Source organism: Calliphora vicina, chromosome 1 (assembly GCF_958450345.1).
Source record: "Calliphora vicina chromosome 1, idCalVici1.1, whole genome shotgun sequence".
Classification (NCBI taxonomy): domain Eukaryota; kingdom Metazoa; phylum Arthropoda; class Insecta; order Diptera; family Calliphoridae; genus Calliphora; species Calliphora vicina.
In genome coordinates, this window is record NC_088780.1 from 103,936,289 (window position 1) to 103,951,557 (window position 15,269).

At 30.5% G+C, this 15,269-nt stretch overlaps 4 protein-coding genes across 6 annotated transcripts; 2 read left to right on the forward strand and 2 right to left on the reverse strand.

Moving 5' to 3' along the window:
* Positions 1-1,737: 1,737 nt before the first annotated feature.
* On the reverse strand, positions 1,738-4,417 carry LOC135963485 (uncharacterized). 3 transcript variants are annotated; one of them, XM_065515352.1, is made up of 5 exons: positions 3,899-4,417; positions 3,657-3,842; positions 2,716-3,540; positions 2,378-2,551; positions 1,738-2,306 (listed from the first exon to the last, which is right to left on the reverse strand). In XM_065515352.1, the coding sequence occupies exons 1-5, from the start codon at positions 4,235-4,237 to the stop codon at positions 1,923-1,925; spliced, it is 1,908 nt and encodes a 635-aa protein (XP_065371424.1). In that variant the 5' UTR covers positions 4,238-4,417; the 3' UTR covers positions 1,738-1,922. The 3 variants fall into 3 exon arrangements, with proteins under 3 accessions (XP_065371424.1, XP_065371425.1, XP_065371423.1); XM_065515353.1 differs by having other exon boundaries at positions 1,738-2,297; positions 3,657-3,845; XM_065515351.1 differs by having other exon boundaries at positions 3,657-3,845.
* A 1,169-nt stretch (positions 4,418-5,586) lies between these two features.
* Positions 5,587-6,576, forward strand: LOC135954563 (uncharacterized). Its single transcript, XM_065504756.1, has 3 exons — positions 5,587-5,629; positions 5,706-6,250; positions 6,308-6,576. The coding sequence occupies exons 2-3, from the start codon at positions 5,756-5,758 to the stop codon at positions 6,569-6,571; spliced, it is 759 nt and encodes a 252-aa protein (XP_065360828.1). The 5' UTR covers positions 5,587-5,629; positions 5,706-5,755; the 3' UTR covers positions 6,572-6,576.
* Positions 6,577-8,007: 1,431 nt separating this feature from the next.
* Positions 8,008-9,076, reverse strand: LOC135954573 (uncharacterized). Its single transcript, XM_065504767.1, has 2 exons — positions 8,459-9,076; positions 8,008-8,383 (listed from the first exon to the last, which is right to left on the reverse strand). The coding sequence occupies exons 1-2, from the start codon at positions 8,912-8,914 to the stop codon at positions 8,135-8,137; spliced, it is 705 nt and encodes a 234-aa protein (XP_065360839.1). The 5' UTR covers positions 8,915-9,076; the 3' UTR covers positions 8,008-8,134.
* Positions 9,077-10,538: 1,462 nt separating this feature from the next.
* Positions 10,539-14,541, forward strand: LOC135954584 (uncharacterized). Its single transcript, XM_065504779.1, has 5 exons — positions 10,539-10,806; positions 10,912-10,975; positions 12,934-13,083; positions 13,813-13,899; positions 13,966-14,541. Exons 1-5 carry the CDS (start codon positions 10,661-10,663, stop codon positions 14,356-14,358), a joined length of 840 nt encoding a protein of 279 aa, XP_065360851.1. The 5' UTR covers positions 10,539-10,660; the 3' UTR covers positions 14,359-14,541.
* Positions 14,542-15,269: the final 728 nt, after the last annotated feature.

Below are 15,269 nucleotides of genomic sequence, written 5' to 3' on the forward strand. Positions count from 1 at the left end.
GTTGGAGAATGACAACAGTATATCAGATCCATTATTAAATGTTCTCAAGATTGAAGAACCGGTTGTTAATGCTAATTGTATTAGAAATGTAATAGAATTCAATAAAAACGAATTAAAAAACGTAAGTAGTATTGACCTAAAAACACAAATTTTTATGATTTATTTTAAATATGTATGTTTTAATTCTAGATAACCAATGGCTCTGCGTTGAATGAAATAAATTCAACTAATGGTACAAGTACCTTATCTTGTTACAAGTTAACATCTCTAGAGCCACCTCAGTTACCCTCTGAAAAATCTGTAGCCAAAGAATTTCAGAATGATGCAGAAATGCTGAAAGCAACTGCTTTAGCTGAAAAATTAAAAGCAGAAGCTCGTTATTTCAATGAATTGGCAGACTTAACGAGATCCAAACGTATATATGTAGACTTGCAGTGTCAGCAGTTGCGAAATCAAATAGCTTCAACGACAACTGGAGCAAAGATTGTCAACTCAGTGACAAATATATCAACTGACAGTCTTTTACCAATGGACTTGATTTCGCCAACTTCTGAACTCCCAACAAAAATTTAGATGTTATTCTAAGAGAGAATGATTTGAAGTCAAACCTTTCATATCAAACGTTAATGATTTAAGAAAAGATGACTTAATATTCCATCTGTTTGAAAGAATCTCACATTTGATGTCAAATGCAAAGACCAATCACAATTTTTGGAAGGTTTGTCTTTATATTTTTTATGCTCTAACATCGAAGTCTAATGAAAGAATCGTGATATAAACCAAGTTCAGGTTTGTATCATCATGTTAATATTTGTAAATAACACAATGCTGCAGGCATTCTGGATAAAAGGTAATTAAAGAAAATTTTGTATTGACAGTGACAAACCCTTTGGAGCTTTTACTATACTGTCTAGTAATTTCACCTTGACTTGGAATTGTAAAACATGTACTAAATATGTATATGACAATTTTATTTCGTTTTCAAATAGTTTCCTTTTTGAAATCGATTTCCATCGCAATTCCTGATAAAGAAGCCCTGTCACATAATTCCATTCCGATCGAAAGTGGATTATGTATTTTGCCATTTCAACGAAATGTTTTTTTTAGAATGAATTGATATTTGTAACTGTTGGTTTTCCTAAATGTTTAATCAATTTCTTTACCAACATCATTTTGTTTTAATATATCGAGTAAAATTTATCGTAATTTTCTTATTTCCAAATATGGTATTCAATATCGGACAAGAACATTTTATAATAATTTCGATATCGAAATCATTTTTCGATACGATAGCTTATTCGAATACTGTAATTTGTCGCTTATTTTATTTAATACACAATTTTATGTATTTTACTGCATTTATTTGCAAAATTTACCAAATTTTTATTTTTTTATTATTTTTAATTTAAAATATTTTTTGAGATTAACGATCACCACAACAACAACATAAACATTCCCATGACAGCCGGTTCTACGCACCGGAATGACCCGAGTTCACTCGTACAAGGGCTGTCAACTCAGCAATCACTTCTGCTACAACATAAACAAACAAATAATAATTAGCTGTGTTCGAACTTCATCTTTTTGACAAATATCATTAGATTACAAGAGGTGTGTACTATAGAAGTACACTTCCACCCGGAAACCCATATGATCCAAAGTGAAGAGAAGAAATGAAATTGGAGAGAAAAAAGTCAGACAAATATTATACTTTAGTTCTAAATTCATATAAAAACATTTCTTATGTACCTATATTATAATAATTTATTATTAACGTAAGTGTGCCCGACATTATATTACAAACTTTTTTATATATGTATGTATATACCTAGATAGAGCTAATAAATTAAGTAATAAATTTAATTGAAATTTTTAATTAAAGATCAAAATGTATAAAACTATATTAATTCAAAAATGTCGCCCTATTGTTGTGTTGTTATATGATGTTCTGGTATAACTTCGACTGCATAGGCACCATTTAAATCGGCTGTTGCTACGATTGTCGCTTCACCACGATTTATTCTTTCTAATTCAATGCGTACTTTTTTAGCTTGTAAGGCAGTCAAGTACTTTTGCATACGATAGTAGCCAGCTTTTTCCCGAAAATAGTCCGTTTCCATACGCAAACGATCTTCCTGAAGTTTAAGGAGAACTTTTGCATCCAAAGGTGGTAGCAGATTGGTAGGTTGCAGCGACTGCTGTTGTTGTTGATTTGGGTACTGTATAGCTGATTGTTGATGTTGAGGAGAGTCTGCACGTGAGGAGTGTGGTGACAAAGGATTAGCTTGCGGCAAGTCCTGCATTAACTAAACAAAACGAAATTATTATATTTGTTTAATATAAAATATATTTTTAATAAAATCAAAAAAGCACGTACACTCGGATCAAAGGGTTCCTCGTCATAATTATTGGGGTCTTCCTCTATAATATCATCGTACAAAGAATCATCCTTTTTAATATTTGACTCATCAAATTCGGTAGGTATTTGCTGGTCGTCAGCATCAACAATTTTACTCCATTTCCCATCAAAATCGTCATCATCGTCGGTATCCTATTATAAGATTTTAAAATTATACAATTAAGACAAAAACGAATAAATGCTGTATTTAAAAGTTTATGAATAATGTGGAAATTTAAAGTATTATTGTATTTCTGTTTTAAAATTAAATTTTTTTAACATTCGTTTCTGTTAAAACGAAATTTAAAATGACTTACAAAATCAACATGTCTATGGCGTTTTTTAGTTCTCATTATAATTGGTTTATGGTCTCCATGAGAACTTTGATTAGTTTCAACTGAATGCACCATGGCCAAATGTTTAACTATTGTCTCGGTGTCCTTTGTCTCAAACAGGGCATCGCACATATTACACTTAGTGCGTTGATCGTCTTCCAATTGCGAACAGAATTGCCATATGAAGTCAATATTCGCTGGCACCTTAAAATTATCCTCCTTTATCGCAACAAATTCTTCAGTAGCCTTGCTAAGACGTCCGTGTGTTATGACACCATGCATACGATGCAAGTGACGTTGTAAATTCGAAGTTCCCTGGTACGAAAGATTTTTCTTACAAAAACAACACCTCACTTGATCCGAACTAATACGTGTACAAAACTTCCACACTACACTGGCAGTACTCAGTGATTTTCGGCCAAATTTTTTTCCTCCATATTCTGTGTGTTCATAATCATCGTGGTTTTCTAGCTCACTCAACGATTCTGGTTTCGCATTGATCATTTGGTTTATCTGAGATCCTGGTTCGCCCAGTACATTATGACGTCGCTGTAAATGGGTTATAACATTGGCGGTGCCATGGAAGGACATTACTTTGGTACAGAGTTTACAGCGTATTGTATGGCGTGAGAGTTTTTCCACATAACTCCAAACATAACTGGCTCCGCGACGCTCTTTACGTTCGGCCGATGTTATGTCGGCACTGGACCGGCCTTCGATGTGATCATCGTCATATGTTGTTGTGTTTGACAGAGATGCTGTAGCTTGCATAGTTTCATCATCCATTTTTAACGAATTTTGTGGATTCTGCAAAAGTTATAGGTATTAATCATATTTAAATTAATTGAAATATACACTTTACATTACACTAACACCATTATTTTTAGATGTTAAGGTAGATATTAAAATTTTTGCTGTTTTACCTTATTCTCTTTAATTAAATCGGAATGCAGACGCCTTAAATGTTTTGTAATATTTGCTGTATTACCACCTCCGAAGTATAAAACTTTGTTGCACAGATGACAGCGAGCGTGTTTGGAATCCTCCTTGGTACAATATTTCCAAATAAAACTACGACTTGGACGTATTCGCACTAAGTTGTCTAAACGCTTCTGCAATAAAATTTTAATCAAAATTATGGAAGCAAAATTAACATAAAACATACATCTCTTTGCTTGGTGATATCATGTGTAGAAGATAAATGTCTAGCTAAATTGCTAGTTTGGCAGCCAACACAGGATTGGCACAACAGGCACTGGAACTGATTTGTACCCTCAACGGGTTCAAAATATTGCCACACGAAACTATATTTACGTTTGTTTGCTGATGAACAATCCTTTGAATTGCTTCTAGTTAAATTATCTTCCGGTTGTTGCTGTTGAAATGTCTCAAAATCGACCACTTCAATGTCATTCGAATCAGCGCTGCCCTCAAATATTTCACTTACTTCGTAATCAGTTTCAATCAATGTTTCCTCGTTGTCCTGAATTTGATATTCTTCCATTTATTTGTTGTTATTATGGGACAACGGATTGTTTTGATTTGATTTTTGCAAATAATCGGTATTTAGCATTGGATATTTTATTTTTCACCAAAAGAAACTTATAGTTGAGTAATCAGCTCACAAACCAAAAAAATACCAATTTATTTTTCCAATACCACGAGTAGTTGTATATTCAACGAATGGAAAAAGAAAGAGACGCTAAAACGCAATCGGTTTTTTCATAAATAATACATATAGAAATGGCGGCGAAATGCCACAAAGCATTGAAACACAATCAAGGCGAATTTATAAAAGGTGGTGTCAGTTCTACAAAAATAACGATTGGTCTTAACAAATGTCAAAAAAACAAAATGAAAAATTTAACAAATAAGTGTTTAAACTTAAGATAATTGAATCGTGAGGGCTTTACTTATTTATGTAAACAATAAATATTTTGTTAATAAGCTTAGAATATGTAGATATTTAAATATAAAAACAAGCTTTGACAATTGTTAGAACAAAAAAGCGAAAAAAAATTATCAGCCGTTTGACTGACTCCACCTTGTTTAAATTCGCCTTGATAACAACACTGACAATCAAAGCGAATTCATATAAGATGGAATAAGACAAACAGATGTTTAGTTTTTTCGCTTGTACGGTTCTAGTACCGTTTATATATTTCAATATCGTCCTTTTCTAAGCTTATTAAAAGAATAAATTATTTTTACATACATATATAACTATCCAAACTATTATAAGTTTTAATACACATTTATTTAATTTTACATTTCTGTATATTGACATTTGTTAAGAAAATCAACAATTGGTTTTTGCTGAACTGCCATCACCAAGGCGAATTAATACAAGGTGGTGTTAGTTCTACAAAAACAACGATTGGTCTTAACAAATGTCAAAAAACCAAAATGAAAAATTTAACAAATAAGTATTTAAACTTAATATAGTGTAGATAATTGAATAGTGAGGGCTTTACTTATTTATGTAAACTATAAATATTTTGTTAATAAGCTTAGAATATGTAGATATTTAAATATAAAAACAAGATTTGACAATTGTTAGAACCAAAAAGCGAAAAAAAAAATTATCAGCTGTTTGACTGACTCCACCTTGTATAAATTCGCCTTGGCCATCACCTTATATGAATTCGCCTTGCTAACAGTGTTGTGTAAACCCCTCTGTTAATTGTGTGTTAAAAAATATATAAATACACATTTTTTTAATAAAAAGTAAATACTATAGTACACAAATTTAATAAATATTACTAAAGAATAATTAATTAAAACATTAACAATAATAATACTTTGTCCTGGTTATATGTTATGTTTTTTGTTACAAAATAATCGTTACTTGCAACATTTAGCATCACTATTAAAATACAAACCGGATTTCTGAAAAGTATTTTTTTTACTTTTTACCCTAAAATATACGAATAATTTTTTGTTTATAACATTTTCATCAACAATAATTTCAGTTTGTAACCTCAATATTTGAATTGTCGGAAAACCGTTAATATCCTGAAATATGGACGAAAGTTGTTTTTTGGACAATACAAATTTGGACAATACAAATTTGAACAACACAAATTTGGATAATACAAATTTGAACAATACAACTTTGGACAACACAACTTTGGATAATACAAATTACGTTAACACATCTTTTGATTTTGCAAATTACGAGGAGCAGAAATCAAGAAAACGTAGTCTAGTGTGGAATTTTTTTGAGAAAGTAGGTCTTAAACGGGTGAGATGTCGTGTGTGTAGTCATGAACAAAACTATCAGGGAACAACCGGTAATATTCTGAGACATTTGAAGGCTCGCCATGATTTAGATGTCACACTAAAGGGGCAACAGGATCCCCGCAATCGAAAGCGTATCAAAGAATATAGCAGTATGACATTGCCAATAAAAACCGAAGTGAATATAGATCGAAAACCAGTACTACCAATACGCAAGTTATCAATGTCTAGTGAATCATCCGACACAGTAGATCCTTACAGTGGCACTAAACAAGAGGTATGAATATGCATTTAATATGAAATCAGATACCTGTGTAAACAACTACAATTTCAGAAATTTGAAAGCGGTAATATGTTTTATGAAACCATTCCCGAGCTGGAGGAAGACTGCTTAGAAGAATCTATAAATTATAAGATACAAGAGCGAAAATCTTCAAAAAGAACAAAATTGGAAGAGGATCGTATTTTAGCCGAAACGGAGTATTTTCGTGAAAAGGCTGCTTATTTTCGAATACAGAAACACTTTACAGCTCTGCAAGCTAAAAAAGTTAAATTAGAAATAGAACAAATTAATTTAAATAATAAAAATGCAACTTAACTCAAGTCATACGTCCATTATTAATATGTGTGATTCTTTGTAAACTGTTGCATTACAATACAAGTTCCGCTCAATTCAAATGTTAAAACTTTGACAAAAATTATTTAAATGGTTCTGCGTAAATTCAATTTTCTTAAATCAATATTTTTCTCAGCCTGTTTTATAAATTTAATAATAAATAATAAAACTCCGTAAAATAGTTAGTATTTCTTAAGGAATTTTATTTATTTGTTTGATATTAATGACGTTGGCAAGGCCATCACCAACAACGGCTAGGGCTAGAGGTCGATGATTACCAATTTCTTTTGGCCTAAGTTGGATCATATGGTCACCAATGAATGTGGTGACCAGCACGGCGCTAGTTGCCACAAAGCTCTCGACATTTCGGATGCGCACCACCCAAAGAAGCGGCGGACATATTCACCATGATAAATAAAACCCTGTGTACTTCTAACAGATCTCAACAAGATAAATTTATTACATACGGTTTGTATGCTTTATACATTGTATTTCGAAAGTGTTTCGTTTCGAATCGAATTACATAATAACCCCCCAGTACATAGAATAAACGCATAGAACGGAAGGAGAGAGTAAAATATTACTCTCTTTTCACACATACGGGTGATACAAAACCAAAATAAAAAGCAATACATTCTCATGAATTAGGTTTCTGACAACAGACTTAGGTTTTTGGCTCTCAGTTACCTATCTAGTTGTTGTCCATGGCAGAACAAGCAAGGTACAATTATTAGAAAGTACGTTCTCAATTATACATTCCCTATAACGTCAAACAAAAGAAAATTAGAAAAAAACAAAAGGAAATGTCTAAGACAAAAATAAATGAATTAAACAAATTTTTGTGTATTTACTTTTTTCTGTGAAATATTCAATTCAAATTAAATTTTTTTCCAAATAAATATGTGTTAGTTTTAATATAACGTGCAAAACATTGCGAAAACAAAATAAAAAGTGATGAGAATAAATGCGTTATTTGACGTTATAGGGGTAAATATTGAAAACTCTCCCTAATAATTGTACCTGGTTGGTTCTACCATGGTTGTTGTCTATGCCCCAGTACTTACTACGTTCCTATATTTTAACTACATCGTCAGCAAACAAATATGTCATACAATTCATAGAATTAGAACACAAGTAAATATCATTTACATACAAAATTAGGAGTGGTCACAAAACTAATCCTGAGGAACACCAGAATAAAGAGAATGTAGACTCGATCTATCACTTTCAAAGTCATCAAATTGTGATCTTAAATATTTGAATTCATCCATAAGTTTCCTTAATTTATTCGAAAAAAAAAATATTGATGTCTTCTGGGGAGATCATAGAAAACATAACAAGAGTTCTAAATTTACGGAATAAATACAAGTTTATTGGTATAATATTGCTAAAGAGTTGAGTTTGGTAATTTCGAGAAATTAATGAATTATTTTTAAGGTTTGTTATTATTATAATACATTTATTAATTTTATTATTGCATTTTTAAAACTAATTGCTAATATTATTAAGTATACATTTGTATGTATTACTATATATTACAGCCTACTATTTCGCATACATTTGTTCCAGTTCAAACTTGACCTTTTTGGCTTGTAAAGCCGATAAATGTTTTTGAATACGAAAATAGGCCGCCTTCTCCCTAAAATATTCGGTTTCGGCTATTATACGATCGTCTTCTAAAGAAGATCGTTTACGATTTGAACTAGACTTAGTATTGCGATTATGATTTAATGTGTCCTCTAAATCATCTTTACTTGTGAGATGGTTGTTGGTATCGCTAAAATCTATGAAAGGCTAAAATAGAAAACAAATTATTTTATCATATACATTTGTAGGTACAATTTAGTATAAAGCAATCGGTTAACACACCTCATCATTATTTCCATATGGATCTATGTCAGTTTCCTTACTATATAGATTTATCCGCTGACGATTACGACTAAATTTTAAATGGCGTTCATCCTCTTCTTCGTCACCATCTTTTTCTCTATCCTCAGTGTCTTGATCCTCATTGTCATCATCGAAATGACATTCATTTTTTATATTTATAGCCGCAATTGCCGGTTCAAATGGTATACCGGATGTGGACAAGGCTTTCATACGCTTAACATTTTCAGGATCAGCTAAGCCAACAGCTCTAGCATCTATATCATGTTTAGCTTTTAAATGTCGCAGGGCATTGGCCGTATTACCCATATAACGCTGTTCATGTTGGCAAATACGGCACTTAACACGGACACTGCTTAATTTCTCAAAATATTGCCAAACCAGACTGGCGCGTTTACGTATGGGCACATCTTTATTGCACTCCTCATTATCGCTCATTTTGTTTTTGTTGCCGTTTTATTTTTAAACAACGGCTGTAGGAATTCAAATATAAAACAATTGTCGAATATTTTTATTATTCGCTTAATTTCAAAGAGTAAATGTTATGATGATTTTTCTGCGATAATTCGAATAAAATTTTTTGTATTCGTGTAAAAAACAAATGAGTATGTTAGTGTTGCACAAACAAATAGAGTCGAACAAATGTATTCGGTTAAAAGTAATCGAAAAAAGCAATGGTATTCGTTTAAGAATTATTTTAAATCAAAACTATTTTATATCTATTATTCATTGTGGGTTTGAATAAGTTATTCAAACAATTCAATTAATTATTATAAAGACGGGTGGTAAAGGCCAAATCATTGGAAGTCCAAAACACATTTATAAAGAGTCATTTATAAATGTGTTTTGGCAGTGAAATGTCAAACTTCATCAATGTGAATTTGTACACCGTGATCATAACTAAACATCTGTTCACAACTAATTTCTTGGGCAAACGTCAAACTCAATACATAAAAAATAATTTGCAATATAGGAAAAATAAACGAATTCGCCTGATTCTCCTGCTGTCACCCTGGTACCAAGGTGCATTTAATAAGGTGCCATCGGCAGCACAGCTGATTATAGAAATAGCACGCACAAATGTCAAACTACATATATAAAAAATATCGGCCCGTATGTCAAACTCTATATATAAAAAATAAGTGAATTCGCCTGACTGCTGTCACCTTGATAAATACGCCTTGCCTGGTACCAACTTCATTTAAGCTTGAGTGCGTCGCGGCAAAAACAACAGGCATTTTGTTTAAATGTCAAAATCAAGGCGAATTGAAATATTGCTGTTGTTATTTACAATAACCAATGTTAACATAAACAAAGTTTGACAGAAGACCTACATTAAACTACGGCGAATTAAGAAAGAGCTGATTTTATGCGTTCACAGCTGATTACAGAAATAGCTAGCGATAATGTCAAACTACACATATAAAAAATATTCGACGGTATGCATTTATTTATATAAGAAAAATTGGGGAATTTGCTTGTATTTATTTCAATTCGCCACAGCTGTCACATTGTTAAATACGACTTGTGTTTTATAAACATTTTTCTGTAGAAGAAACTATCATACACAAATGTTTCTATAGACAAAACTGTTATACACAAATGTTTCTATATAAAAAAAACTCCTATACACAGGTGTTTCTATAGAAAAAACTGAAATGCACAAGAGTTTCTATAAAATAAACTGTTATACACAAGTTTTTCTGATATGTATAAACATATGTTCCGCTAAAAGAACTGTTATACACAAATGTTTCTATAAAAAACTGTAATACACAAGTGTTTTTATATAAAAAACAAATTATCTATAAACTGTTATAATAAAATATTTCTATAAAATATGTAACTATGGAAACAAATGTTTCTATAGCTTCAGAGTATCAAACAAAGTCTGGTTATGTCTTAACTTATAGTTATACTGTCGGTTAAAATAATTTTTTATGAAAACTGTCAGTTTAAACTTTAGGTTAAAACATATACAAAATAGTATTTGCTATTTAAACCAATATTGAAAAAAAAACATGTGGCACCACTTTATTTGTATACATTACATTTCCACACACCAACAAAGCATCTGCTAGAATTTGACATCTTATCTACGCCATTTTTACTTGACGCGTCAACTTGTTAACATTGTTCTTTTAATTTTTCAAAGTAATTAAATAACACCAAAATCCAAACAAAATGAAAATATCCGGACGTAAAACAAGTTCTGCCTATGAATTATATGGTTTTATACCAAAAGTGGAAAATGGAAAACATTCAGCGATTTGTACATCGTGTAATCGTGTATTACAAAATACCGCGGCTGTACGTATGCAAAGGCATAGGTAAGAGTGTTTTTATGATTTATATTTGTTCTTACTTTTCAAAGTACTGTGTTTTTATAAAAGATAAATTTTTGAAAACTTACAATGATAAAAAATTATTTCCAGAATTTCTTGTTTAGCTGCTCGTGCTATTGGTGATCCTGTATATTTACCAAATATAGAAGTTAAGGTAAAGTAAACAATGAATAAACAGAAAAATGCATCTATACACAAATACATATGTATGTATACACAATCCAAATGTAAACAATAGATGTTAGAAATAGCTAAATTTATTTATATCGGTTATAAATATCGCTTCATGCATACAAATTTGTAGTTTGTTCTGTATTTAATGTTTTATTTAGCTGGTTAATAATTATATTCATTTAAAGGCATATTGCCTGTGATGTAAAAACGAGTATTCAGATAGAGGACACAACTATCTAAGTAGGATATGTAAAATCGGTATGAAACGAAAAATTTAGATTAAAACATAAATGAATTTTGGAACATTTTATCTTTTGTCTTCTATAATATTTAGTATACATGTTTCCCATGGCAATACAAGCATTTAAAGATCTCAAGAATTTACAAATACGCTTTAGTTTAGTTTTATATAGGTATGTAGGTTCAAAGTTAAAATTTTTTAATAGATGTGTGCAAAATACCTAAATTAAAACTGTTGAATACTTTTGAACTGTAAGCCTGATCATCATTTTTATCTCATACCTATTAAAAGTTAATAAAACCTAGATTTTATATTACCATCTAAGTTCAAAAGAAAAGGTTTTTCACACATAAGTATTTCTATGGGACCAATGTTGTAATAAGTGTATAAACGGTTTAAAAGTTATATACAACTAAAATTGAACTGATTCAATGAAAACCCAATATCGATATTGTTTCGTCAAATATTTCAACAATGTGAAAGTACTTTAAGAAAAACTGTCATGGGAACGTTTGTTGTTTTATAAAATAAATCTTCCAATGTTTGTGCCATAGATTAATACACTTAGATCGGAAACTCTTCTGTCGAAGACCTAACTCAGTTGTAAAATACTTAAGTGGTGAGAATGTATTAGTAAAAAAAACTACTTGCAAACAAAAACAACACTCGTATGAGTAACCATATAGAGTGAAAACTCTCCTGTCAAAGACCTAACTCAGTTGTCAAAAACCTAAGTGGTGAGAATGTATTAGTAAAAAACTATGTGAAAACAAAAACAACACTCGTATTTGTGATTATTTTGAGTAATATTTTTGTTTGTATTTTTTTTTTCTAGTTTCCGCTCTATGCCATTTCTCTTTGTGTGAAACTTTTTTGAGAATTTGTTTCTAGTTTCCGCTTCTATGTATGTATATTTTCTCTATGGTTTGTGCGTAATATGTATTTACATTTTTGTGTGCGCTACATTAAATCAAAAATGCTAACCTGAGAGCATTTTCCACCAATTGCAAAATTTTTCGTTTTTCAAATCAGGCCTTTAAATGATCGGCAGCAGAAAGATTATGTAATAATGAAAATATTTTGCACATTTTTATACCCACCCTAGTGGAGATGGTATATTGCGTTTGTTCTGCCGTTTGTAAAGCTCAAAAATACTAGACCAACATCCACCTTAATGTATCCAATCAATCGACTCACAATTACTTTCTGATTTATTGATGGCCGTCCGTCTGACTAGCTTATGCGGAAAGTACAGTTCGCAAAATTTGTAGATATTTTGATAAAATTTGACCCATATAAGGACCACTTCCGAAAATCAATTTAACGAGCATAAATATCTTAAAAATGTTGGTATCGACATAAAATTCAGCAGAAATAAGTTTTAAATATAAATAAATTACTCTACCTAATTTGATGACAGTCGGTCCATAATTGGTCATAGCCCATTTCTAAAAATTATTAGCTCATAAACTCAGTGGTCGGACTTGATCGACTATACTTTCTTACTTGCTATTGATGTGGTTTTAAAAATTAATGTGCTGTTTTTATATAGCGCTTTGAGTGGACGTTTTACATGTATTTTGTTTTTGTTACAATAACAAAACACATGTTAAATTTCCACTCAAAGTACTCGTTCGCTATAGAAAAACAGCACATAATTATTTCAACATATAATAAATATATGTTCTATTTTACAGAAACGACAGAAGACCGCAAAAACTGAAGCAGTTCAACAAAATGAAAACCAAAATGCTAATGTTAAAATTGAACAAAGTAATATGGATTTTGAAGATGCAAATATTAATGATAATGCAAATGATAACACAACATATGAGGATACCGTAGATGTAAGTTATTATTTTATATTCTTAAAATAGTTAGAATCTAAATAATAATTAGTAAATAATTTTCGAATGATTTCGTACCGCTACACTTTAAAGCCAAAAAGAAATGAACAAAACCAAAAATATATTCTTTTTTTGTTTTAGAATTTACAAGATTATATAGCATCACGTAAATCTACAACAAAAAAGGATCGATCGGATGATAAAGTAAAAGCGAAAATACAATTTTTGAGAGAAAAATCTAAATATTTTATGAGCGAAATGGCAAATTTAAAAATTGAAAAAACAATGATGGTTTTAAAAGTCAAGAAATTGCATTTAGAAATAAAACAATTAGAAATGGACAATTAATTAATGTATGACTAATGATGTGACGACAAAAGAAATAAAATAAAAGAAGCGAGTAAAGACAAAAACGATTGTAACGAAGCAATTTTTAAACACTTTCGGTTCTTTTAAAGTTATAGAAATTAGTAACTTATTTTCATACAAAATTTCAGAAAAATCACAAATACATAGTACAAATATGTTTAATTTTTCTTTACTGTACTTTTTATTAAATCATTGTTACGAGTTATTATTTTTTTCACATTACGATTCGTTGATAGTCCAATTCGTAGTTAATTCCGAAAATTAGGTTAATTTAAATTTAGTTAAATCAAAAAAAAAAAAATAATAATAATATTCACTTGAAAATTAATTGTAATTCACTTCAATTCATATGCACCAAAGGCTACAAATCCATCAAAAAGATCACGCATAACCTCCTTACATGATGAAATGAATAATACTTCTACTATTTTACATAAATCAATAGAGGTAACTATCGACATGTATGCATGTAATAAAATAGTTATTCTTATTTAATAATTGTTATTTATTTAGCCCAGCAACACCTTAGAACAAGACGAAAATCCCATACAATCGCCCTTAATGACACATCCCCAACCACCAGAACCATTTGAATCTTATCATGCTGCCACTACTACCACCAACACAACTTCAGCTCACGATATTGATGATGAGATCGAAGAAATCAATGATGAGGATTTAATTGCTATAGAAGAAGAACTAGATGTTATTCAAAATTTAATGCCACGTTCTAAAGAATCGAAACAACTGCTGGATGAACTGTCTAAAGCTGAGACAGAATACTATCGCAGTAAGACTGCCTATTTTACAAAACTAACTGAAAATTGTAAAATTAAGCGAACATTAATGTTATTGGAATCACGTAAATTACAATTGGAAATCGAAAGACTTACCAATGAATCCTAGTTTGTTTTACCACTATGTTTTTTTTATTAAACTAGTTTTTAATTAAAACCTTTATACCTTGCAATACATTATATAATTTTCATTCAAGGTTAACGATGGAAATTAATAATTTTAAAATTTAGAATTTTACTACTACATAATATTAAATAATAAAAAAAAACATGTTATAAAAAATCACAAAAAAATTAGCTTATTTTATTATAGCGAGGAAATAAAAATTTTCTACCAGGAAATTTGTCTTTTATCAAGTTTCAAAGCCTAGATAAATACACATAATTCGGAAACTTTCCTGTCAAAGACTTAACTCAGTTGTCAAAAACCAAAGTGGCGAGAATGTATTAGTAATGCAAACTATGTGAAAACAAAAACGCTCGTACATGTGTAAAATCACTCAATTTACATTTTTAACCATAGAGAATAGACGGAAACTCTCCTGTCATATACCTAACCATAGAGAATAGACATAGAGCGGAAACTCTCCTGTCAAAGACCTAACTCAGTTGTCAGAAACCTTTGAGTAATTTTTTTGTTTTGAGTTTTTATCTAGTTTCCGCTCTATGTTCTCTATGGACCTAACTCAGTTGTCAGAAACCTAAGTAGTGAGAATGTATTAGTAGAAAAAACTATGTGAAAACAAAAACAACACTCTTATGTGTGATTATTTTGAACAATTTTTTTGTTTGAGTTTTTTTCCTAGTTTCCGCTCTATGTTTCTCTATGTTCTTAACGGCTTATACAATTTGTATAATATTGGTCTAATACATAGTAATGCCCATAGAGAAACATATAGCGGAAACTAGAAAAAAAACTCAAACAAAAGGTTTCTGACAACTGAGTTAGGTCTTTAACAGGAGAGTTTCCGCTCTATGTCTATTCTCTATGGTAAGGTAGGCATTAATTATTTCCTAACA

Bases quoted from the DNA above. Each gene is read 5' to 3' on its own strand.
- LOC135963485 (XM_065515351.1), bottom strand. From the start codon at position 4,237: ATGGAAGAATATCAAATTCAGGACAACGAGGAAACATTGATTGAAACT. The intron at 3,846-3,898 runs GTATGTTTTATG...ATTTTATTGCAG, and splicing joins ATATCACCAAGCAAAGAGAT to AAGCGTTTAGACAACTTAGT. The intron at 3,541-3,656 runs GTAAAACAGCAA...TAACTTTTGCAG, and splicing joins ATTTAATTAAAGAGAATAAG to AATCCACAAAATTCGTTAAA.
- LOC135954563 (XM_065504756.1), top strand. From the start codon at position 5,756: ATGGACGAAAGTTGTTTTTTGGACAATACAAATTTGGACAATACAAAT. The intron at 6,251-6,307 runs GTATGAATATGC...CTACAATTTCAG, and splicing joins ACAGTGGCACTAAACAAGAG to AAATTTGAAAGCGGTAATAT.
- LOC135954573 (XM_065504767.1), bottom strand. From the start codon at position 8,914: ATGAGCGATAATGAGGAGTGCAATAAAGATGTGCCCATACGTAAACGC. The intron at 8,384-8,458 runs GTGTGTTAACCG...TTTCTATTTTAG, and splicing joins CATATGGAAATAATGATGAG to CCTTTCATAGATTTTAGCGA.
- LOC135954584 (XM_065504779.1), top strand. From the start codon at position 10,661: ATGAAAATATCCGGACGTAAAACAAGTTCTGCCTATGAATTATATGGT. The intron at 10,807-10,911 runs GTAAGAGTGTTT...AATTATTTCCAG, and splicing joins GTACGTATGCAAAGGCATAG to AATTTCTTGTTTAGCTGCTC. The intron at 10,976-12,933 runs GTAAAGTAAACA...TCTATTTTACAG, and splicing joins TACCAAATATAGAAGTTAAG to AAACGACAGAAGACCGCAAA.